A 24,858-nucleotide genomic window follows, 5' to 3' on the forward strand; every position below is an offset into this window, starting at 1 on the left:
CTGCTGAGGAGGGAAATTCGTCAGGCTCTCCTCATATCCAGCCACACTCCAGCCCTCAACAGACATCCCCCTCTCCATTTCACAAATAATCGCCTACTCATTCCAAACCCATCCTGGAACTGTGTTTAGTGGCCACGGAAATTAGTCTGAGGAAAGATTTTGTCTCGGTTTGTCCAGAGTGTGGCGCTGGAGGGGTGCCCGTGCCCAAAGCAGAGTGTGCTGCCACTCCGCTCTCATTCAGTTTCGCCGGGAACTTCTGTAATTGCTCGTGCTCACCTCGCACAGATCTCCACACCAGCTACAGGTCCAAGAGAAATTTGCAGGCTGGGCCGCTTGCGCCGATGTTTCAGAAAACGATGGGAAGGTAAAGAGAAGAGAAAGTGGTATGAAAAAATTGGAATGAGAAACAGGCTTTGTCTGTGTCTAAGTACGATGTTACTCTGTCAATTTAAAAATAACACTTTTAGTCCAGCAGTCACCCACTTTACTTGCTGTAACCATAGAGGCATACTGTAGGGGAGAGACGGATGGGGTAGCTCTCGCTGAGTAGATTGCCTGTTTGAAGCTGATGGAAGGGGGGGGGAAAGCTAAACCTAAAAGAAAAGACGGAAAACCATGAATTCCTCAATCCAATTGTGGGTTTTAAGGCACTGCAGGCTGTAGCAGCAGCAGCAGCAGCTGGCTTCAGTAATGCATTTATAGAAATGACCTGCAGGGTTGGGGATGTGGATGTGTGTGAAAGTGAGGGAGATGGACGGGTGCCTTAGCCGTCCCAGTTACCCTCGGGCGCTACGTCTTAACTAGGTTGCTGCAGGTTGTTTTCATTAGGATGCTCTTGTCTTCTGGATCCTTTGGGTGGCAGTTTCCATGTATGTGAACCCCACTGGTTGGGTGGAAGGTCAAGGTGGGCTAATTGGACAAGAGCCTTTGACTTGAATCACATTTTATTAAAGAAGTCTCAAACATTTGGATGTGATTAACAAGGGGATAAATGGGTTGGTGCAGAAGATGATTAACTAGAGCATAAGCATCCTCATTAAACTTGTCATTCAGCTAATCCAAATGCTACTATCTTAACCCAAATTAACATCCCACTGCTGATTGTCTGCAGCAAATGCATATTCAACATTTTCTCTGAAATTGTCCCAGTGACTGACCTGGCTGGTACCTGCTGATCCTTGGACAGACAGACTGAACTGGCGAGCTCCAGTAATCAGCATGCCGTGGATTTGTTTAAGATTAGCGTATTACCATAATTAAGGGCTTATAATAGAATGTGCTAATTGCATTTTTGGTGGCGAGGGCATGTTTCTTAATGGCTCATTAGGCCAACAGTACATTGGCAGATGTTTTCTTCTGAGTAGAGACTCACTTTTCAGTGTCTATGATACTCTGGAAAATGGAAGGACTGCTTGATTCGACATCACTGGACCACCAGCTAATAAATGATCTACACTTGTCATCAGAGAATGTAATGTTGCTACTCCCATCTATTTTACTTTGAAAAGGGGAAAGCTGTTTACCTTTTTTCTTCTTTTCTTTTTTAAACTAGCATCAGTCAATTTCCTGTCATTTAAGCAAATCTTCTTGTCCTGCCCAGTTTCATTTGTGGTTGTGAACAGAGTGGAAATGGGTAGCAATTTAACCTCTGATGGGGTAGGTTAATTGGATTTGAATTATTTGGTTTTAAAATGCTCAATTTTGTCCATTTTATGTTTGCTATTTGAATTTGTAATGAAAAAGCTATAATAGGAGACTAAACCAGAGCCAGGCTACGATTTAGACCATTGTTTTCAAACAAATTTTGCGATCACCTGCTCCAGAAACAGTTGCTCCCAAGATGCACTAGAAAATAATATTGTCAGTCATCCTCTTCTAAAAAGATTTTTAACCTCAGTCCGCTCCTCGATCTCCTGGAGGCAGTGTGGGTTTTAAGTGCAGAGCGGATAAAACCCAGTTAGAAGCCCTAATCCATCCAAATTTGTGTTCCTGTCTAGTTCCCCAAAGCAGTGAAAATTATATTCGCTCACTAAGCTGTTGATTAGACTAATTTTGTTTGTTTGGCAGCTGCGTCACCTGGGAAACGATGAGGTGCACATAGTGTGGTCCGAGCACACCAGGGACTACCGGCGCGGCATCATCCCAACTGACTTTGGAGATGTGCTGATAGTCATCTACCCAATGAAGAAACACATGTATTTCATCCAGATCATGAAGAAACCACAGGTAAATGGCAGTGCCGAGTGGAATATTTAGGTTATAGACCACTGCAGATGTTTTAGCTCTTTAGGTGTAATGATCATTTACGGGAGGTTTTACTTTTTAAGCATGCAGGTTTACTGTCATGTCTTAAGGGCACCTAAACAAAGTGGTAGCAGGTTAATTCTACCTGTTACCTGCTGTAACAAGTCAGCATACAGCATGGCACTGCATTAATTTCCTGTCTGTGTTCATTAGATAATGCAGACCCTCGTCCTTCTGTTGTGTTCAGACTTTGCTCTGAATTTCATACCTTCTTTCCCTTGTTGTGGTTTCTGTCTGAAGGCTCTCAGGTCTTTCCTCCAGCGATGCATTATTACCCACACTGTGGGTATGTGCTTTCAGAGATGGTTACTGGCCTTTGTTGGCTTGCTTTCATCTTGGTTACTCCATAGTGCTGCACTCGATGTGTGGCCTCCTGGAGGACCGTGAAATTACTTTGTCCAGGATGACTGGATTCAGATGTTCAGATATATCCACACATTATAAAAGTGCATAGTGCAAAATTTGTAAAGCAGTATTTTTCTTTTCTTTCCAGTAAGTTATCTTGAGAGAGATAATCGGGAAATGGATCATGTAAAATGATGTTGTAGTTTAAGCCTAACTTGAAGAAACACGTTATGTTCTTATTCTTCCATTGTTTTTTATAACAGTCATAGGAGGAGGGGAAATTCATTCAGACTGTATTTGTTTCTTTCATTGTTTTTTTAGTGTGAATGATCATAGTGCCAATTTATTGCCGTCTCTGTTTGCATCATAGTCATTGCTCTAATGGAGTTCTGGTTTTGTCTGTGTAAACAGAAAACTAGCGAGGCCATCCTCGTCACTGAAAGCTCCACGTTTTGACTTTGTTAAATGTCAAAATTCAACACAGCAGTTCACTAGATGCAAAACTTTATTCACTGCTGAGAGCACATTAGTTATCAAAAAGAAATTTAAATCGTTTTCCTGGAACTCTCAATTGCTGTTAAGAAAACCCACAAAACTGCTTTTATCATTCATGAGTCATACACTAGTCTACTTCCATCCATATGTTTTCCTCAGTGCTACTCCAGGCCCACTCATGTTCATGGAGGGCCTATTCCAGATAACCTCTGAAAACACTAACCCTTTGTGCAGGAAGCTTTTATTTCAGTTTTTCTGTCGGGGAGCTGCACAAAGAGGAATTGGAATGAAGCTGAAAAACTACAGTTGTTAAAGATCATAATTTAAAAAAAGAGTTTCTGCCACAGGAAGCCTTTTTCATTGGGTGAAGGTCAGAAGAAGAGCTGCCGCTGCAGTGCCGAGGCCAATCGTGAAAAAATAAACATTTTTATCGGAGAGTTCCTCTAAATTAAAAAACGTAAAACCATCTACTCAGATGTCTGATACTGGAGTATTTATAGTATAACTTCAGGTTTCCATCACACGATTTAGCTAATTATTCTGTATCACTGGTGTTATACATTATTTTGTTGTTTAATTTGGCTGGTCGAGTGCCAAGTTGAGGACAGCAGGGCCTTTGGAAAGACTTTGACGTTCACGTCAACTTCCAGGTCAGTGACTATTGAGCTTCAGTGATTAAGGGCCCCCTTCCAATATGCATGAACAGACGCGTACACACACACACACACGCTATTCTTGAAATTCATTCTGCCCCTTTGTATTAAATAGCTCAATATGAGGGCATTGTATAGTATTGATTGTCATTTTAATTTCATTTACCTAACATTGATTCGCATAAGATATGTGTGGTTGTCATGCAGAGTTAGGCAAAATCCAATTTCAACTTGAACCCTTCCCCTAAACAGATGGAGGGTTTTTTGTTTTGTTTTTAAACAAAAAATGTGTCTCTTAAGTACTTGCACATGCAAAAACAGGATCCGCACTAAAATTTGAGTTTTATTATCGACTTGTCTAATTTCTTTGTTTCTTTCTTGACTTCCTCAGGTTCCCTTCTTTGGCCCTCTGTTTAATGGCGCTATCGTCACTGGAATGCTGCTGCCAAGTTTAGTACGGGCTACCTGTATCAATGCCAGCAGAGCTGTCAAGTCCCGGCTGACTCTCTACCAGAGCTTGTATCCTTTTTTCCTCAAGGCTTCTGCTTTACTTCCTCTCTCACACAGGTACAGCTCCTCAGATGAGTGTGACACTTTTAAAAGATGAGGCAGTGGTTACTCAGAGAGCTCAGACTGCTAAGTTTATTAGCAACGATTTTGAAATATTTCAATTAGATGTAAATAAAACATCACTGAGATTAAATTTCCAACATGACAAGCCACCACATTGGAGTGGATTCACTGGAACATGTGGTGTGCTTTCCATGTTAGCCAAAGTACACAGCTGAGTGCAGACACTGATCTTTATGAGCTACCTGATTTACATACAACTATTAGGCCTAGGCTGTTTCACAGCCTGGAGCAACACGGGAGGTTGCGGGGCTGTTTTGGGTAAGAGAACAGATAATGTGTCATCATCTATCACTACCGTTTTATGGCGGACGAGAAGAACCAAAATAAAAGCCCCATCAACAAATGTATACAAGTGCATACACTCACACACTGCTCTCATCCCTACACCCATCCATCCAACTGTGTGCCGTTAAGAGCCTGACTCCAGCTGTAGTTGTCAGTTGGTTTAAAGAGAGTGTAATTACCAGTGGAGATGAATTAGCATGTGAATACCAGCAGCACAGAGTCGAGGGAGGGGTGGGAGGGTGAGATTGGGGGGGCAGAGTTGGGATGGCCCCTGGAGGGGGAAACCTGATCTCCCTTAACGTCCCGCTCCTACTCGGACAGCGTGTGCGCCACCGCCTCACCAGAACCACACTGCCCCTCTGGCAGTTGCTATAGAAACCTCTCCCAAGGAGGTTTTATTTGGATTGAGGATGTATGCATAATTTCTAAACTTGTTTTCAGACTCTGTGTGGATGACTATTACTCACAAAGGGCTTTTGGTCTGTCATCGTGCTGCACCGCTCACAGTGTAGGGTGTGTGCAAGTATGTGTGTGTCTGTATGCATTTCACAGTGCATCACATAGCTTGGCCCCCCCACCCCAATATCGGGCCTTGTCTGAAAGTCCCCGGGGGTATCCTGAGTGACAGATGTCTGTTACCCGACGCCAAGTGAATTAGCCCAGTGTGATTCTCAGTGCCAGAGGGGGGCCGTCCACAGGCCTGCCTGGCTCTGGAAGCCGAAGGGATTTTTGTTTTTTGTGTTTTTTTTAAAAGGGGGGTGGTGCTGCTGCAGTAAGAGGGCCGTACTGGGACACTAAAGCCTCACCTGGCATTCCTTAGCACAGAATCAGTTCAGCACAAAGGCATGATCTATGAGAGGAGATAAGCGCTGCCTCTGGAGTTCTGGCACCGATCGGCTGCCAGGCCTCGCACACTCCACCAGAGGAGATGAATGAAAGTGCCAGGCGGAGCACACGGCCAAAATGAGTATCTGCATGTCTGCCTAGCCAGAGAGCTCGTGAGCACAGAGGCAAAACTTTAAGCTAATGAATGTTTGGTGCTGTATGAAAAGTGACAACTTGAGATTTGATATTTTAAGAGAACGTCAGAGCGCACTGGTGCAACGTCCCGCAGTGGTTTTGATCGTAAAAGAAACAGTGCGTTGGTAGCCAGGTGGAGTTGCTCTTTCAGATGCTTTGATTTCAACATTGCTTTTACTGTTACGCCACTCCAGCCTTTTGCATTTTTCCCTCTCCGGTCGTTTCAGTTCTTCCATCTTCTCAGGATATTGCAGCCCTTTATCTTTCACAGGTTGGAACAATGACCTGAAACTCTTTTTTTTTTTTTTTTTTTTTTTTTTTTGATGAAAATCCTCATCCTTAGTTTACCCCTTCACAATGCCTTTACAATTCACAGCCTGCTCTCTGCCTGTGAGGCCACTCTCCAAGGTAATTAGTTGAATATTTCTTCAAAGAGAAGCTATATAACCCCTGTGTGTCCAGATAAAAGGCCAGTATGGCTCTGCAGCCCCCTCTCTCGCGCCGTCACAGGGATCTAGAGGACTCCAGCAGTCTGCTGCAACGCTCACAGAATCTCTCGAGCTAATAGGATTTGATATTGAAAAATGACCACCAGCAACATTTTCTGAAAATACACACAGATGGGCTACAGGAGTGTTTTTCAAAAGGATACTACCTCTTGGCAGCTTTCTGTCTTTCTCATATGGCGTTGCTCTCTCGTCCTTTTTCTGCCCACATGATTTTGTCAAATCTGTGCAGTTGCATATGCCTTGTCGTGTCACGTACAGCCATCGGTGTCATTTGCGATTTGTGTCATTTTCCTCTGCCAGGACACAACCTTGGCCTCATAGGCAACATATCACAAGACTCTCACAGACAACTCATAATGTATCATTTATTATTTATATGGCTGATAGGAAATGCAGCTGCTCTGGCTTTGTGTTCTAAGTGTATTGTTGGCCATTCGCGGCTACATTTTGAATACTTGAGACCACAAAATGTTCAATCAAAAACAACTTTGAATTAAATGTAACCACATTTGTTTTTACAGACTTCTGTGAAACATGGATGTTAATCGGGCCCTCCCTTGCAAATGTAAGAAGCTTAAAACCAAAAACAGCAATTAGTTTGTTAGTGACACGTGGACCAAACCTGCCACTGCACTGCCTGCTGCCATTTACTGTATGAGAAAGATCCTTCATACTGTCAGTATAGAATAATGTCGTCATCCAGAAGGTGGGATTCATTTCACTCTTCAACAAGCACTTGAGTTTGATGTGCCATCCATCACTCTTTGTGATGGGGTATTGTTAAAGGTGAAGTGTGTGTGTGTCTGTGTGTGGGGTGATGGCAAGTTACTAATAGGTGAGACAATGCAAAACTGACCTTGATTCAGAGGCATAGCCTTCCTATTGGACAGAATCAATAGCTTTTGCACACTGCCCTTAGTCCCCATCCTTTGCTCTGACACACAAGTAAACACACACACAGATCCATCTCCAGGCAGCGATCAATAACCATAATCTGTTTCTGCCCATCGCCAGTCATGCGAGCCAGGCTTTTAGGTAGCTTGTGTGTGCGTGCGTGTGTGTGTGTGTGCGCAGCAGCAGGAAGAGGAGAGGAAGGCTTGATCCTTTCAGTGGAACCCAAAAAGCTGCTTAACTCTGTCATGTTCCCTCACAGGCTCATGTGAGCATATCTGCAGTCCCCCAGCTCCACTGCTGGAAACAAGATGTACATCTTTGCAACGGCTGTATGCTGAAAACACAATGGATATGATATTCTGCATGCACTGCTTTTGTGTGCCGTTTCTGCATCCCCACACGCCGTCATAATTAGTACAGTCGCCGCATTGACCGTGACACATTCTCACACCCCTTCTGAGCAAGTTATTGTCCCGGTCTCATCGCGTCTTTGTCTCACGACAGCATGTTCTTTTGTATACTGTAAGATTCTTCACCTAGCGGAGATGAAAGTGCGCCTGTATGCATGATAGGGTGTCATGAATAGGATCTGCCATGTTAGTGTTGTCTCTCATGAATTATTTAGCATCGTTGATAGGTCTAATTTGCCAGCTGTTGTGCCATAACTGTTGGCAGACTCATGGATAATACTCAGCAGTCTATATCACTATGGAGCACAGTGCTTGACTGGGCACAGTGAGACGCCAAGCTAGTCATTATAAGCTGGATTCATGTAATGGTCTGAGCTGATGTGAGTATAGCCAACTTCCTGTTCACTGGAAGCGGGGCTGACCAACTAAAAGTAATTTGTAATCTGCAGTAACTTTTGCAGCGGGAGTTGGACAGCTTGACTTGTTGCATGATTTATGACAAGTGATTGTCAGCATATTGTTATTACTGGATGCGAACTGTTTAGTCGGAGGCGGTTGGCTGCTGTTGGATGAGTAGGTAGCTGGAGTTGGGTGAGGGGCTAGTTTGGACTTAAAGTGTCCCTGCTTGGAGTTGGCAGGGCTAAGTTTGGGCGGAGGCTGGCATTGGCTTTGATAGGGTGGTTGAGAGTTTACACATTATTTCAGGGGGCTGCAAAGAGAGGAGGGGGCTCTCCCCAACTGAATGTTTTAACCTAATCCCATTATCAGTGTAGCGCACTGCCTCCCATCTCTTCCCCCTTCTTATCCCTGCTCCCTCCCACTCCTCTCTCCAGCTGACCAGCTGTTCCTGCCGGGACTCACGACAATGTCCGATGTGTTCAGATCACTGAGTACCCCCCTCCTAATAAACACACACACATGAACAGAGCGCAGTCCATGCACGACCAAAGCAATTGCCAAGCCCATTGCTGGAGCCGAGAAGGCCTAGAGGAGGAGGGTGTTGGTTGGGGAAGAAGGGGTGTAGCTTTGGGGGTTTGGAGGGGGCAAGCACAGGCCTGTCAAACAGAGAGCCCTGACTCAGGAGGCAGCCCAGCTCGGATGGCATATGGCGTCTAGCTTCATACAACATGCAAAAGTATTCTCTCTCTTCACCCCCTCTCATCTACTCCCCCTCCCCATCTCCCTCTCCCTGCTGCTAATGCAGAATGACTCATAGCATTACTCATTTTTTTCCTGCCCCCCCAACACACATTAGTTCCTCCTCCTCTTGCCACCCAGCCTGTAACAAAAGGCGTACACTGTGCGGCACCCACACCCTGAAAGCCCTGGGGGCCTAGCACAGCCTACACTCTGGGGTCTGAGCTTCATGGGGGCCGCCCCCTTTTAAACACAGGTAGAGCAGGCATGGAACCAGACAGCCAACAGCAGGGCCCCAGAGCCCCGCCTGTCAGAGCGTACACACACTGCTGGTGTCAGAACTGCCTGTTGGTGTATATCAGTTTGTGTTTGTATATACAGCTAGCTTTGCACTCTTGTGCTTCGGGGCTTTAAAATCATCACGCTTGGTGTCCTGCATTTGTTCATCTTTGTCTCTCCCTGCAACCTTTGTGACGTCTTGCTGGACTCACTGATATTTTTCCACATTTTGATTGATATTTAATTACCATGTATAAAAGTCTATTTCTTATCAGGATTTTTTCAGTTGCTTTCATTTATTTACTTTTTTGCGCAGTGTTTATCAAATAAAAAGCCGTGGTGTTTTCAGGTATCAGTGGTGGAAAACTGCGTAGCCTAGTGTAACCCAAAGAATGTCACGCTCTGTGTATTTTTAAACTTGAACCCCCACCCTCATGCCCTCCTCCCCCGTCCGTCTGTTATGCGTTCGTGTCTGACATCTGTCTGTTTGTTAGCGGCAAAGTGAGAGCCGGTTTTATGCGGGATCACCTTCCCTGTCTCTTCTCCATCTCGGCGTTGTGGAATGGGTTAGGAATGCCAAAAAGACCATTACAGTTGTGTGAAGGATTCTGTGTACTTTTTGGCAGCTCTTTGGACTAAATTAGTATTATTTTCTGGTCAATATATTTGAATTCCAGTACAAGGGATTTTTCCTTGTGTGGTGTATAAAAAGTGCCACATTCTGAATGTCAGATGGTAAAAATGGAAGAAAAACTCTGTATTTGAAATGATTTGACTATTAGATAACTGGAAAATGATTTGAAGTCTATTTCTTTGTCTTTGTCATTTTAAAATATCTTTCTACTACTGTGTGCTTCTAGAGAAAAGCCTCCCAGTTCTCCTAATGTGCTTAATAGCAGAAATTCCCACAGATTGAACCATCAAAGAGGACAACATGGTCCTCCTCCCTCTTATTATAGTTTGCATATGCTTGATCATGTAGGACTAAAGTCCTCATCTCAAATAGGCTACTATATGTAAGGGAATGGCCCTCCGAGCCAAAAAGAAGCGCAAATATTCTCACAAAATATCACGCATAGAAACATTGATGCAATCACCGTCTCACTAATAACGCACAGGATGCGTAGTCAGGATGCTGTGACCCCGGTCGCATGATTGGACCTATTACGAGCTACACTGAGACATGTTCATTGTGATTGATGTGTGCCGCTGCTAGCTTGGGTGTAAAAACCTGTGTCTGCTTTATGTGATTAGCATCCAGCTAGCCACTCCATCTGTTACCCCTAGCCCTGTTTAATTAATGAACTTTCTTTTTCCACCCCACAGCCAGGCAGTGCAACACTAAAGCAAAAGCTGTTAGTCCTCTCAGGTTATCCAAATGGATGCGTGTTCTTGCTCCCCCTCCCCTCAACCCACCCCCACTCAACCCACCCACCCACTCTCAATGGGTGCGTTCTCATTGATTAGTTATGTTTTGTTCCCCCCCCCCCCCCTCTTTTGTTTCAGGGTTCTTGAAGGGAGGGTTAATGAGCTTTCCTGGCAAGCTTTAGTGCTTGGAATCTGGGGATAAATGGGAATAATTTTGTTGTTTTTTGTTTTGTTTTTTGTGATGGACTTGGCAGAGATGTGAAGCCTCGTGCCACCGTGTCAGTCTGTGTGAGTGTGTGTTTGTTTGGGTGTGTATGAATGGGTTGCGGCGGGGTGCGTTGCATTTCATCCCTGCTGGTCCATCATTCGTCTTCAGAAGCCGGGAATCTGGAACACTCTTTAACAGTTGGCTCTGTCACTATTCATCTTCCAACCATCTCAGCAAAACTCTTGTCCTGTCCTCCTTTTACCACCAAGTAGTCCTCTCTTTTTTCATTTACGTCCCTTCTTCCTTCCATGTCTCGTGAACAGCCTTTTGTCCAGCTAAAGCTGCCCTCTTTTGTTTGTGCGGCCTTTTTTATCCTTGTGCTAATCGGCATGGTCGTGTGCCTGAGTTGGACCCCATCTTTCACGCTCAGCTCTCCTTTGTTTGACACACCGCCCCTGATAAGAATCCCAATTCTAGGGCCTCTCTGATATTGAAATCCAACAGCGGCGTAGAAAGAGCCTTCAATCATCTATTATCTGTGCTCCAGTGATTACCATTCAATCTCCCTGGGTCCAGGCTCCTCATCACCGGCCCCAGAGCTGAGGCCGTCCCCTGAAAGAACCTGCATCCCTTAACGTCTGTGTCACATTGAGCATAGCCATAGATATTTCTGACACCGTCTTGAGACAGCCACGCATCGAGCGCTGCTGGGAAATGTCAGCAAAATGTCACTCATCATTCTCCACTGGAATCTCTCGTTCTCTGATCTGGCACGGGGGTTTTGGAGACTCTTGTGAAGATACCTTGTGACATTATTGGCGGCCTTTGTCCCTAAATGGCCATTAATTTTTCAGTTCCCTTTTTTTGTTCAGACACCAGTATTGCTCTTTTCTTTTTTTTTTTTTCCATAAGGCTGCATTGCTTTTAATGTTGCAGACTTAATTGGCTGTTTTAGGAAGGAATTGCTTGATTATTTATAAGTTGCACATTAATGCCTCTTTAAATGGTTCAAAGGCAGTGTGTGCTCTTCCGCTGGCCTGTGGCCATTATTCTCTTTCAGAGGATGTCCTTGTGCCTTGCAGCATTTGCATTTTTGCACTAAATGGAATGTTCTGCATTGACAGACAGGCAAGGGAAACAAAGCAATAACAAAAACAAAACATTTAACTGTGCATCACTGTGCATCGTCTGCTTCTTCTTAGAGGAGCAGCCTTTGATGTGTTAATACTGATAGTCTGTATTTCATTGTCAAGTGGTGGCTGTGGCTGAAAGGGAAGCGGTGAGAAATATTGGCCAAATCTTCCTTTGCGTCTCCACTGCAACAGGCTGTAATAGAGTTTGATGTCGAACAGAAAGAAGGTTTTGTTGGTTGTAAAAGCACGCGGAACACATTTTGGGTGGTGGGATCTCCTTTAAAAATACCGTATAACTTTAAAGCACCATTCCTACTGTGCATGGTTAGCATTGCTTTTTTTCATCATTTTCCTGTTTGCTCTTGTTTTGTGTTCAAACATCCACTTACCTAATTCTGTGTTTAAATACACAGCAGCGCTTGGTACCTTTTTGTTTAATGTAGCGTACACATCTTCATTAGTTATGTATATCTTCTAATTACTATTGATGAGACTCTAGCTGATTTGGGTACAAATCTATAGCTTTTCATATTCTAATGAGTGTTATTTACCCTCAGATCTCCAAGCCAGGGGGCTTTGTGCAGGCAGATATAGCCCGCACTGCTCTAGCTACACCCACTTGTTTTTGTATCTGCCGACTCTGACAAAATCCAGTTTCCATCCCCCCACATCACCACCCGTCTGTGTGGATGTATAGCACTTCCCGCTCCTCCATCTGTTTTTGTCCACCCATGAAAAGGTCCATTATAATCTGCAGGATGCACAGTGGACGTACTGCAAACTCCACTTCAGCCAATCAAGACGCAGCTCTGAACTCGCGCCGTGAATCCAAGGGGCACGAACGCCACCCCCGAGTTCGTTTTGATTATGTGCGGTCTCTGCCAGAGATCTTCAGTTGAACAAGTTTTTATACCAACATTGTCTCCATCGTCCCTTTTCCCTATAAAAGCTTCCACTGTGAATGGAGCTCTGTGCATGCCCACTGGATGATGGCAGGCTCCTGATTAACCCTGGAGTGACTAGCTAATGTCATTGAAGGAGAGCCACCTGGCTGTGAGACTGTACAGTCAGCTGCCACTGAAGGACCAGAATAGGAGACGACCAGGTGTTGGGCTCCAGCCCCCCTAATTGTTGCCATGTAATAGCCTGCTTGACTGCACAATATAGCCCAGGGGCGAGGATTAGGAAAAAGCTGTTGCCATCGTAGAAGTCTATTTTCTTTTTTCCTAAGGTTTTGTGTGCGACTTTCTTTTTAAGTGCGTACATCTATAATTCTTCCTTCGCTGTCCTCCTCCTGAGGTTATCCACCATTCCAGGTTTTGTCCTTGCACATTACAGAATCTGGATATTTACTATAAATGTGCACAACTACAAAGTTGCTTTTCAGATTGTGATGGGATAGAAAAATGTTTCATGTCCATGAGATTAACTGGCACAAACTTGACAGACTTTAGTTATCATGCATCAAAAAGTATGTGCATCATGTACTTGACAGTTTAGTATTTTCTTTCTTTAATAATTGGCCCGACAGTCCAGATCTCATAACTCATTCTAGCAGCGGTGGCATTGATTAAACTATGCCCCTAGTCACAGTAATGAACCTGTTCTGCCAGTGCTTTTACCGCAGATGTGATCATATGTAACCTAGTGCTAATCATTAGCATTCTCCCTAAATGCCAGGCATTTTGCATGAGGCCAGGCAGCCTAATTGGTCCAATGAACCTTTCACAGAGGGGGCAATGGAGGAGCAAGAGACTTTATGTGTAGGATGCCTCGGCCGGGAGGCAGAAAGGGATGCTTGGCATTAACGCATCACGCGTCTTCTGACGCACATACCACAAGCATCATTAAAATTGCAGAAGCCTCTGTTCATTTTGTTTTAATATTTCATCAGTGCTTGTCTGAGCTGTGTGATCGCAGGGTGAAAATCAGAGTCATTTGGCATGACCCGGCGTTGGCACATTTCTCTGACAATTTAAGTGTCAGGTTGGTTTTGCAGATGTGTCAAATAGATTATAGAACATCAGGGTACTTTGATTACTGCTGTGCTTTGAGGTGTGTGTACAGGTGGGCAGAAACCGTGTGAGCGTGATAATCATCGTGCTACAAATTTCATCATGAAAGTTGGAAGAGAGAAGAGGCTAAAGCCCTCATATGGATTTCAGCATGCCCTTCCCTGTTTAATCTTTGACTTTTTATTAAAAGTTCAAATTGAGATCAGATAGATGCTTTTTGCTTCCTCTCTCTCTTGAACAATTTCAGGAACTGAGGGGAAAATATGACAGATATTTACCTCAGATAGCTCACAGGATGCCCACCTTTGTCCTGACCTAATAACATTTCCAGAGGGTGCAGACATTCGTGACACTCTGGCCATCGTTGCTAACAAAGGAGACCTTCCAAGAAAACTCTCACCCAGCCACTCAGAGCTGTATCTGTTAATCTTCATCCCTATCAGCCTTTTGTAGCTCATCTTATTATGACTTTCTGTTAATACACAGTGGAGGCCTGTGTGACTGTCTGGCTATAATGGGTCTGTGTTTGATTAATCATGTCGATCCTTTGTGCTTCACATCTAAGGCTGCTGTGTTAGGACTCATCAATGCAGGCCAGAGTCCTTTGAAAAAGAGATTGGTTACAGACTCGGCTCATCTGAATACACAAGGCTAGCAGGCTTTGATGGCAGTCATGTTAAACAAACCATGTGCCAACAAATTATGATGTCACCAGGTATCTTGGAGCTAACCCACGTCTCTGGTGTGTGAGGATGACTTGTTGCACTGCCATTTATATTCTGTGAAACCCTGGCAATCAGTCAGTTCGAACATAGTTTAGGGGTCAACATTGACCTTAGTGTAGGTGCTGCTCTTATGATTTGTTTTGCAGCGGAAATCGATTTTTAGTGGCCCCCAGAGGAACGGTGGGTTGCCGGAGACTTGAGAAAATGGGTGTCTGCTTCCTCCAGTCAGCTTGTAAATAACCCAGTCATGCCAGCTAGCAGACATCTGATTTTGTCTGCAGCTTTGGCGAACCCGTGTGAAATCACTGACGGGCAGTGATGATGTCACAGGTTAGGAGTGATGTCACAGCCATAACTCCCCACCCTGCTGTCCGAATGCCAGATGGACGGTAGAGAGGTGTGGAGGTTGGAGCTTAGAAAGCTCTCGCTGTGGGAAACGTGCCCCTCAGGAGGTGTCATTAACCTTGGCTTACTGTTTGACCTGACTCCTCTGGGGCCTCAGAGTTCCAATTTCTTGGACCCACTAATTGGGCTACTTGTTAAAACTCTCTGAAACCAGCTATTCCTCTTGAGCTTCTTATGTTTTGCAAGTCCACACTCACCCAGAAAGTGGACCCACAAACAGCATAATAACGCATCTGTGACACATTCAGACGTTTTCTGCAGCCACAGCTGTTTAATGAGACACCAGGGTCTGAGTAGCTGATATATAAAGTGGGAGATGGACACACATATACGCTATACCATACACATTTTCACTTTATCCACCTTAATCTGTTGTTCCTTCCCATGCTGCCATTATTCCTGCAGCCAGCCTTAGTGGCACATTCACTCTCTCTGTCCCCTTTTCTCCCTGTGTCTTTCCATCTAAATGTCTGTCTTCCTCCCCGTTTTCCCATAATCACCTCACACCTCTGAGGGCCTCTGCTGAGACGAGCTTCACACCTCAGCCCTCGCTGTGACAACAGGTACCGCTGGCACTCAACGCCGGGCCTCTCTCCAATCAACACCTGCTCGCCTTTATCTCTCTTTCTTGCCTTCCTCTTTACCATCTTTCCTCCTCCCTTTTTCCCTCCTTGCCACCTTCTTCTTTCTCCATAGTCATAGCCCTTGTGATGTTCAACCAGTAGTTTGCCCTGTGCCCCTGCCTTTCTGCCTCTTGTGTCCTCTTCTGTATCAAGTGACAGGTTGTCCATATGCAGTAATCAGTTTGTCTATATCAATGCCTCCTGGAGATGGCACTGTAATTCCTTCATGATTTGAACCTGTTCATGTTGCTCCGGCTTGTATTCATTACTGCATTTGGTGTCAACAGCTTGTATCAAAGTGAGTCTTATTGTCCGCTTTTGATAGCAGTCATCATTTCCTCTTAGCTCGCCACCAAAGCAGGGACTAAACCTTCTAATTAATCCACAGGATTGGACCCTATCCGCGTGCTATCCAGTGATGTTGCTGTGAATGTGCATTTGATACGAGGAGGTGGTTTACTGTGTCTTTGAATGAAAAGCATGGCGGCCACATCTGCTTTTTTTATACTGTTTGTACCCAGACCCCCCCCCCCCCCCCCAAACATCCTTTTCCTCTTAACAGCCCAATTATGTGACTGCTGGGAGTCAATGGCACTGTGAGCTACTCCTCAGCTCCTCTCCTCACCAAGGTCAAGCTGATTGGTCCAGGTTAATGGGCAGATGTGGGGCTAAGAGAGGAGGGGGGTCAAGCACCTAGAGGCACCCTTCACCTCATCTCTAAACTGTCCCTCTTCACTACAAGAGCCCCTTTTTGCCACCAGTGCTTTTACAAACAGGATTAACCTTGGCTGCTGCTGTGGAGACTTAAGCAGTAGGTTTGTCCGCACGCATGGCAAAAATATTTTTGAATAGGTATTTGATTATTTCCCCTTTTTGTTTTTGTGTTTTTTAGGTGAAACCCTGGATTCATAAAATCAGTGAAGTGTCATATGTCAGGATCATGTCATGGTTGGAGAGTTGTTGTTGTTCATTAGCACAGAGAGACTAAATCTCAAAGTTCTGATGTCTGGAATAATTTAAGTTTATCCACTATTTCTTGGCGCACTCGTCTTTTTTTGTCTCTCTTTCTGTTGCGAAAACTTCCTTATTAGATGACGACAATTCAAGCTTCCGGAGGAGCGCTGTTTGAAACCCGATTAATGCACCTTTGACAAAAGGAGAGGAGGAAGTCGCCCGCCCTGCTCATATCATCCAACTTCCGTCACTTAGAAGTGGATAGAAATGGAGCTTAAGCAGTGAAATGTCAGTATGGGGTGTCTTAAGACCCTTATAATGCTGCTTTGCCTAATCTGGGCCTCGACCCCCTACCCTGCCTTATCAGCAGATTAGCTGTGTGTGCCTGTCTCAATCAGTTCAGTTTAAAAGAGAGCAGAACAATAAAATGTTCAAATAGGAAATAGAAGACAAAAAAAAGAATAAAACAACCAATTGTCATCTGGACACAGAGAAGAACCCGTGTAGCTCTCTACGAATGCAAAGCTGGTCATCAACTCGTTAAAAAAGGGATGGTGAAGAAACACAAGCTAAATGTGTACTGCAGAGTTCAGTATTGTGTCTGAACTCTATGAAATATAATGAAGCATTGTAACAAAATCCTGTAATGAAAAATGAGGGATATTCAATGTCGTGACACAAATTAAGAGCAGGATCACATGGGAGAAATCAGAAATTGACGAACGTGTTTACACTGGATATCAACCATACCCCCCAGAGCTAACTACACTGAAGGAGATCCTTAAAGATGTCCCTGTTATTGATTAGTGTATTTACAACACAGATGTTGTTTCCTTTTTACAAAGATGTTTATGGTTTAATAGAAATAAAATAAGCTTTCAGCAGGAGCATTCAGTCACACCAGGTCTGAACCGGTCATGCTGCTGAAATCCCCATACATGGTTAGTACAGCTAATGATTATTTGGACTGTATATAAAAGATGGACATAGCCATGATGACTTACGTCAGTGTATGTAGTGCTGTTTGAAACCTCAAGCTGAGCACTTTGGAAGTTTCATTCTTGTTTTTTGTTTGGAAACCGGACGAGGAGGAGAAACTGAGGTTATAGCTCACTGACACAGTGGCAATATTGTCTGTTTAACAGTATTCAGAGACCAACATGTTCAGAATCGGTGTCATTTGATAAGATCGGGAGCGTATGTAGTCCAAGTGCTCAAAGTCTTCTTCTAGACTTCTTTTTGCAACCCTGCTGGCCTTTAAAAGGAATCCAGATTTAATACATAAGCATTGGCCTCACATTTTCAAATCCTTAAGCTGCTCCTATCTTTTATGTCATCTAACCCCAAGGTGTCTACCGTTATTTGGTCTTCATCAGGCAAAAGCAGAGTTTATCTTTTTGTCTTGTACTGTAATGCTCTCAGAATTGCAGACCTAACATTAGCAGCCTCCAGTGGTCAAACAGGTTCTCTGTGGTCTTCTGACCCTTACTGTCTGATTACTGTTAATGATGCAGGTGAAAGACGCGTTTAGAATCCAGAACATTTGCTTGTTTATTTTGCCTCAGTGATACCTTTTTACTAAAGGACTACTTCCTGAAGCCATGATGCATAATGATCCTTGAAGGCCGTGTGCTTGAGTGTTCAAAGGTTTTGTGTATTTGAAAGATGCTTAGTGTGTGTTGGAGGCCGGTGGTGTGGTGTGACCACTTTTGCCATAGGAACACAAAGATTCGGATTGGGATGGTCAGGATGCTCCTCTCTAGAGACGCACAGGTTCAGAGGTCAGCTTAGAGCTCAAGCGCTTCTGGGGAACAAAGTGCATGGGTGGTGGGTGCTACCGTGAGCGTTGTGCCTGCTTATGCACAAACACCTCTGTGTGTGAGCGTGTGTATGTGGCTGAATGTGCTGGGTGGGGTTACGCACAGTATAAAATGGATCCCAGTGGACAGGCGTGTTCAGGACCGGTCCCTATGGATGGAGAGAGAAAAGAGGAGAGATGATGATGATGAGGGCTGGTGACGGTTGGCCGATGGGGTCCAGCGGGGATGGAGCAGCCTGCTAATGAAGAGCCATCTGAGGCCTCCATTCACCTTGAACATGGGGCGCTGCAGCTGCCCTGACCTTGGCTTTGATCCACAAAGATGCTTGACCCCTACCATTTCCCCAGAGCTACCCCCACCATCTGGACAGCATGCATGCATATGTATACATATGTGCACACACCCATAGATGCATATGCATACACACGTATGTTGCTCCATATATGCATGCACATATGTTCACACAGGTATGAGTAGCAGGTTTCTGGCTTCACACCTGCGCTGATTCGCTGCATGCTAGCTATAAGTTCAGGTCTTCGTCACCTGTAATGACAGAGAAGCAGAGGGCAGCCAGGGGACAGGATGAAAAAGGAGCATTTCTCAAATGTGTAAAGTGTTGGAGTTAATAGGCTTTTCTCTCTATAGCATCCACTTCCACCCCACCCTCATAACTCCAAAACGACCACATCCATGTCTCCAGATATCATCTCCTAACTAAAGTTGTTTTACATTAACTCCAACCTGGGAGGTTTTTTTTCTCATTACTATCCCAGTGTTTGCCACGCTCCATAAACATTACATTGGTTTTCCTTTCTTCTCCCTAATAAGAATGCAGCCGCTTGGAACGTAGGGGTTCCTTGGAAATTCCCAAAGTGGTTCTGCAAACTCTCCTCCCACCCGTGCTCGTCTTTCTTGACCTCCCTGTTCAGCTGTAAATGACAGTTATGTCACGGGTGACTTGAGTTGCGTTCCATCTGTGGAAATGTAGACCTGTCTGCATTTTCCTTTTTATATTTCATCCCTCGCTTTATGAGATTTTTTTTTTTATGGCACAGGATATGGGGTTTAGCCTTCTGTGATACAGTTCATCAGGAAGGCTTTCATAACGGGTAACATTTTCAGGAAGTATGAAGGTTTCTAAGCTGCCGTCCTCTTTCCCGGTCTCACAAACATGAATATTTACCAAGAACTCACCAACTGTAGCTGGAGCTTATTTTTCCACTAAAAGTAGGTCAGTGTCTGCGGGTTTGGTGTCCATAACATGGACACGGCGTTTGCATCATTGTTCTGGATGTGTCCCCTGATTACTATACTGCATAGAGGTAACAGCGTCTGTGCATATGCAGGGGAACAAGCTGTGCCCATGCCTAAGTAATTAGAGACCAGCATAAAACTGAGAGTGAAGGCAAGATTGCCCCTCACTGTTCATCAGGTCTGATTTCTGTGCAACAATTTTTTGTTTTTACCCGCAGATAGCATCTCACATTTACTTAAGTGAGCTGATTATGGCTCTCGCTTTTACTCATCCCCAGAATACCTTTTATTAGTCTCCCTCCCTCACCACCTGTTTTTCTCCCCCTCCTCCTGTCATATTTTCTCTCGTCTCTTGATAATTCTGTACTATCTACCTTCATTTTATTCTGTGAAGTTTTTTTTTTTTTCTCTCTCTCTGTCTCTCACCCAGTATAATCCATTTGTCTAACTTGGATAGAGGGCAGCGGAAGGAAGTAGTGGAGGAGAGGCGTGTGTCAGAGTCAGAGAGAGCGTCTGCTCCAGCTGGAGTCAATATTTGCTTTAGGAATCTCAATAACAGGCCTGCAGTCATCTGCATCTCTGATAATGGACAGCCATATGGCTCTGTTGACCCACGCTGTGCTGAGGTTCTCTCTCCCCATCCTTCCTTGTTTTTCATTTCTCGGCGTCCTTTTAAGTTCTCTCGTTTCTTCTCATTCAATCAGTCTTTTTCCTATATTTTGCCCTCCACTTGCCACCTCAAATGTGGACACATTTTGCTCTTTTTTTTTTTTTTTTTTTAACAAACATCCTTTCTCTCGGTCATCCACTAAACCCTGGATATGACCCACCACACAGAGCTGTGACCCAAGTTACCATGGCAGCAGAGCCTGGGATACCCACTCTTTGTCCAGCACGGTTTCAAACAAGTGACAGAAAACAGTGACGTTGCATGTCTGGCTATGACAGGAAGACAGATGCAAAGCTCACGGCGAAGTGCTTTTACGTGCTTGAAGTCATGCTGCTCTGCATTTCCTAAATGGAGGTGTTGGCAAAGAATAAGCAATTAGGTGCAGCATATAGTCGGCAGGTCGTACACTTAATATATTTATTTTTAATCTTCCCGTTTCTTTATTTTTGTGAGCTTTTAATTTAATGGATGTCTTAGTGTTGTGTCCTGACAAGTGTCCAAATGAGGTTATGTAAAGCTTCTGCTTCATTTTTTTTAGCAAAGTAAACTTCTCTTGTGTTTGAGCAACATGTATATTTTATTTATTAATGATCTCCTGCATGTTGGGGGGAAAAACATTAAGTCGTGGCTTGTCAGTGAACTTACTTCCTGTTATCTTGTCTCTTATTCTGCCCTCTGTCCGTTTCTGACTCGCAGCAGCTTGGCCATCGTACCCTCTGGTGTGTCCCGGCTCAGGTGCCCGTCATCCCCGCTTTGCTACGGTTCCCTTCAAAGCCATTGGTCATGGCTGCGTTGGCCCCTGCTGTGGCGGCATGTGCCCACAGCAGGCCTCCTGCCCACTAGCTGTCTCGTCCTATCTATCTAACCCAGACTAGAGCCTCTCAGCCCAGTCCAGCCTATCTCAGCTCAGCCTGGTACAGCTTTGGCGTCAGCAGCGGCCCGGTGTCACTCCACCCTGGCAATCATAATGAGACGAGGGGGAGGAGGGTGTCGGCGTTCAGCAGCGAGAGCTCCGCGTGTGTGTTTCAGTGCGAGAGCGTATGCATTTGTCAAGCAATTTGTCAGGTGTCGTCTGTGAAGGAAACATGACTACAACAGACAGCTGAGAATAATCAGACTACACACACACACACACACACACACACACACACACACACACGTATCTCACAGCACTTAGGATCATTATGGGTCCAGATAGACCTTTTTACTCCAATAGTTCACTACACCATATTTCATCCAGCACTTGCCGCCATTCCACAACATGATATATCTGTGATAATGATATGATAATGGCCATCAGAATGTTTTCCACCCTACCCAGCAGCCTTTTTGCGGGCTTATTTGTTTATATATTTATTTATTTATTGGAGCTTTCTCATTTCAAACCCAGCCATCCATCCTGCATGCTGGCTGCCCAGGCCCCAGTCACTGCTTGTCACTCTGAATTTCAAATGGCTCCAATTTTCCCCCTGATGGCACGGAGAAGTGGCAGGCAGCACATCAGGGAGGGTGGTCCTAGACATGCTGCCTGCAGCAGGGGTTCTATTAGAGCGAAGAGAGGGATGAGAGGCGGGAGAGGACAGGAGAGGAGAGTTTTCGAGCATCACGCCAGTAGTGATGTATTCTTTCTTTCTTTCTTTATGATTATTGTGGAGACTGCATTCTCATTTTGGGGTTGGTGTGGCATGGCTGATTGTTCCATCTTTGCTTCTGGCTGGGTTTTGCTGATGGTGGAGCTGCCCTGCCCGCTAAAGCTGCCACTCACTCCCACAGCACTGTTTGTGTGCGGCGCATCCAGAAAAATGTGGCTGTTATTTGTCTTTATTTTTTGTTTGTTGAAATCTGCAAGAAATTAATTTATATTTTTATGTAACTCTTATGAGAATCAAAGGCTTTTTCTCCTGTTTATCATTATGTGCTTTCCCTTAACAAGACCTTACCAGCTATGAGGAGCGGGCACTCTACTTGGAGGCCATTGTTCAGAACCATAGAGAGGTCATGACCTTTGAAGACTTTGCCTCACAGGTTTTCTCCCCCTCCCCTGGATATCCAATGAGTGGGACAGGTGAGAAATGAACCACACTGCAATTCTGTCCTCTTCCTCATTCTTTCCACTCCACCTCTTTCTGTCTCTCCATCTCACTCCTGCTTCATTACCTTTGGGTATTTTCCTCCCATGCCTTCTTCCCTTTTTCCTCATCATCTCTTCCCCCCGCGTTTCAGTCTCTCTTCTTCCTTCAAAACACACCTGTCCAAACCTTTTTCCTCTCCCACCCCCCCTCTCTCTCCACTCCAAGCCCACGCTCACCGATGAATATCAAACGACGGGCCCAGGCTCTTCTTCAAACACTTTTCCACTTCCTCCTGCCCCACTCACGCATCTCCTCTTTTTCTTTTTTTTTTCAAACCGCATCCTTCCATGCAGTTACTTTCCTATGAATATAAGCAGCCTTTTAAATGGCAGTTGCAGGGTGTGTGTCTTTGTGTATGTCTTCATGAGCTCATTCACCAACACTTAAGAGATCCGACCAACAAACAGCAGCTCTCGGATGTCAGCACAGCACTCTTATCAGCCTGTGATGAATAGAATGGAAAACGTGTCTTATCTTGTTCTTCCTACTTGTACCAGCACCGATCGATCTGCGCCAGCACTGAAATCAATACAGGATTGCACTTTTACACTCTATTGGATCTCGACACACGTTCTGTTTTGACAAGAAAAGCACTCCACAGCACCACTCCGCAGACGTCGTGTCATTATCGAATCTGTCAGAGCTTATGTTTTGAACGAGGTTTACCGTGTAAGCTGTATTTTTGTGCCATATGTGGGCATGTGAAAATTAACTGTCTACTTTTTCTTTCTTCTTTTTTTTGTTGGAATTGGCCCGTCTTATGTCTGTGTCGGACTTCAGATGTTCAGGTGTGATATTCAGGCAGGCGGGAGGTGGTGAGACACATTACCATACTGCTGTGTAGGGGTGTAAAATTTACCTCCTCCATCCTCGGTGCTGAACAAGCGTGCAGGGGCATATAGAAAAACAGGAGTGAAAATCAGAGAGAATTATTTTTAATTGCTCAAAGCAGCTGATGCTGACGAGTATTTCAGTCGCGGGTTGTTTTGATCACCTTCAGGTGAAAAACGTTCGGTACCCGAAACTCTGTTTCCGTGTCGAGTCTGCTTCCAATCTTAGGATCATGATTTAACTATGTATTAGAATTTAGCTATGGGAAATCATAAACGGTGGAGGAAGATTATTGTTGCAGATTATTTTGGAAGAGCCCCAAATGACTGTTGACCCAGCGAACAGAGTTAAAGGGTTCCCAGATTGCTTTGGAGCCGGTCTGAGAAAGGTTAGCTAGAACTGAGAATAATGTTTCACAGCATGAGACGTGTGCTGCAGCCAATGCATGAAGCTCAGAAGTATAATGAAGTCTGCAAGGTCATTGTGTCAGCCTCCCACTGAGCAGCGATATCCCATTTCTCCAGAAACTGTGCAAACAGGCCAACAGAATAATACAAGGATATGCACAAAGGTGTTGTTTAAACTTGCATAAAAATACTACAATACTACAATACTACAATAATACTACAAATACTAAAAAAATACTACAATAATTTCTTACAGAACTGTGCAGAAGTCTTTAGATTTTGTATGCCTAAGCTAAAATAATTCTAATAATTGGTATGACTGCTTTTATTATTGAACACAGCCTGAACTCTGTTGGGCACTTTCTTGTAATTTCTTTAAGTAGTCCACAGAAAATGTTCTCCAGGCCTCCTGATGGACATTCAAAGCTCTTCTTTGGATGTTTCTGCATTTTTTTTTTTTTGTTCTCTGTCATGATGATCCCACACTGCCTCAGTAATGCTGAGGTGCGGCTCTGGGGAGGCCAGTCCATGACTGATGGTGTGGTTTTTGTTTGATTTTTCTCTCCGGGTATGCTTTTACTGCACCGTAAAACTGTTATTTTACCAGATTGTTTTGTGACAGGCAACCAATTTAAAATTCTAAAGGCATGATTTAAAGTTGGTTATTACTAAGTTTCTTGTTATGTGTAAACACAACACTGTGTTTACACAGTGATTCGTAGGTCACTATGTGACTTATAGTTCGTATTGTATTTGCTACGTCTGGCGAAACATTAAGCAATGAGAGGTAAATGAAGACTTTTGCGTAGCACTGTATGAGGTTTTGGATATTGCACGTGGAATACACTCAGAATAAGAGTCATTTACAGGCTTCCACTAGGAATAAACCAGCCTATCAAAACTAAAGTTGAGATTAAAATAAAATCCATTTTAAATAGGCTTTCTAAAGTTAGATTATTTCTTCGGTCACTGTCGGTGAAATCCAGGAATTAATGACATTGTAGATGCTACAACCAGTACACACTCTTTTTGTCATTAGCAACAACTCTCACAATTTCATGTGTTTCATTTGTCAACTGCATTTGCTGTATTTCAAAAAGTACGATACGTGTGACGCTTCAGGTCTAATGCATCTCACCAGGCTTAGAGCTTGAATGTGTCTGTGATGGCTGGCTGATGTTGCTCCTCATTCTTTTCAAACGTGCTACCACTCTCACTCTCCTATGCTTTTCCTTTGTGCAGGATTGTGTGTGTGTGTGTGTGTGTGTGTGTGTGTGTGTGTGTGTGTGTGTGTGTGTCTGTTTATACACAAGTTTGTCTATCCATCTGTCTGTTCACCCATCCTGCTC

At 44.3% G+C, this 24,858-nt stretch overlaps 1 protein-coding gene across 5 annotated transcripts in view; it reads left to right on the plus strand.

Moving 5' to 3' along the window:
* ralgapa2 (Ral GTPase activating protein catalytic subunit alpha 2) overlaps nucleotides 1–24,858 on the plus strand; it is a 94,899-nt gene that overhangs the window by 65,000 nt on the left and 5,041 nt on the right. For all 5 annotated transcript variants that reach the window (XM_080869942.1, XM_080869939.1, XM_080869941.1 and 2 more), the window contains 3 exons: nucleotides 2,068–2,226; nucleotides 4,189–4,316; nucleotides 22,083–22,204. In XM_080869942.1, the coding sequence (XP_080726068.1) occupies nucleotides 2,068–2,226; nucleotides 4,189–4,316; nucleotides 22,083–22,204 (409 nt within the window). The remainder of the gene's footprint in view (nucleotides 1–2,067; nucleotides 2,227–4,188; nucleotides 4,317–22,082; nucleotides 22,205–24,858) is intronic.

This window comes from Rhamphochromis sp. 'chilingali' (genome assembly GCF_963969265.1).
Source record: "Rhamphochromis sp. 'chilingali' genome assembly, chromosome: 21".
NCBI lineage: Eukaryota > Metazoa > Chordata > Actinopteri > Cichliformes > Cichlidae > Rhamphochromis > Rhamphochromis sp. 'chilingali'.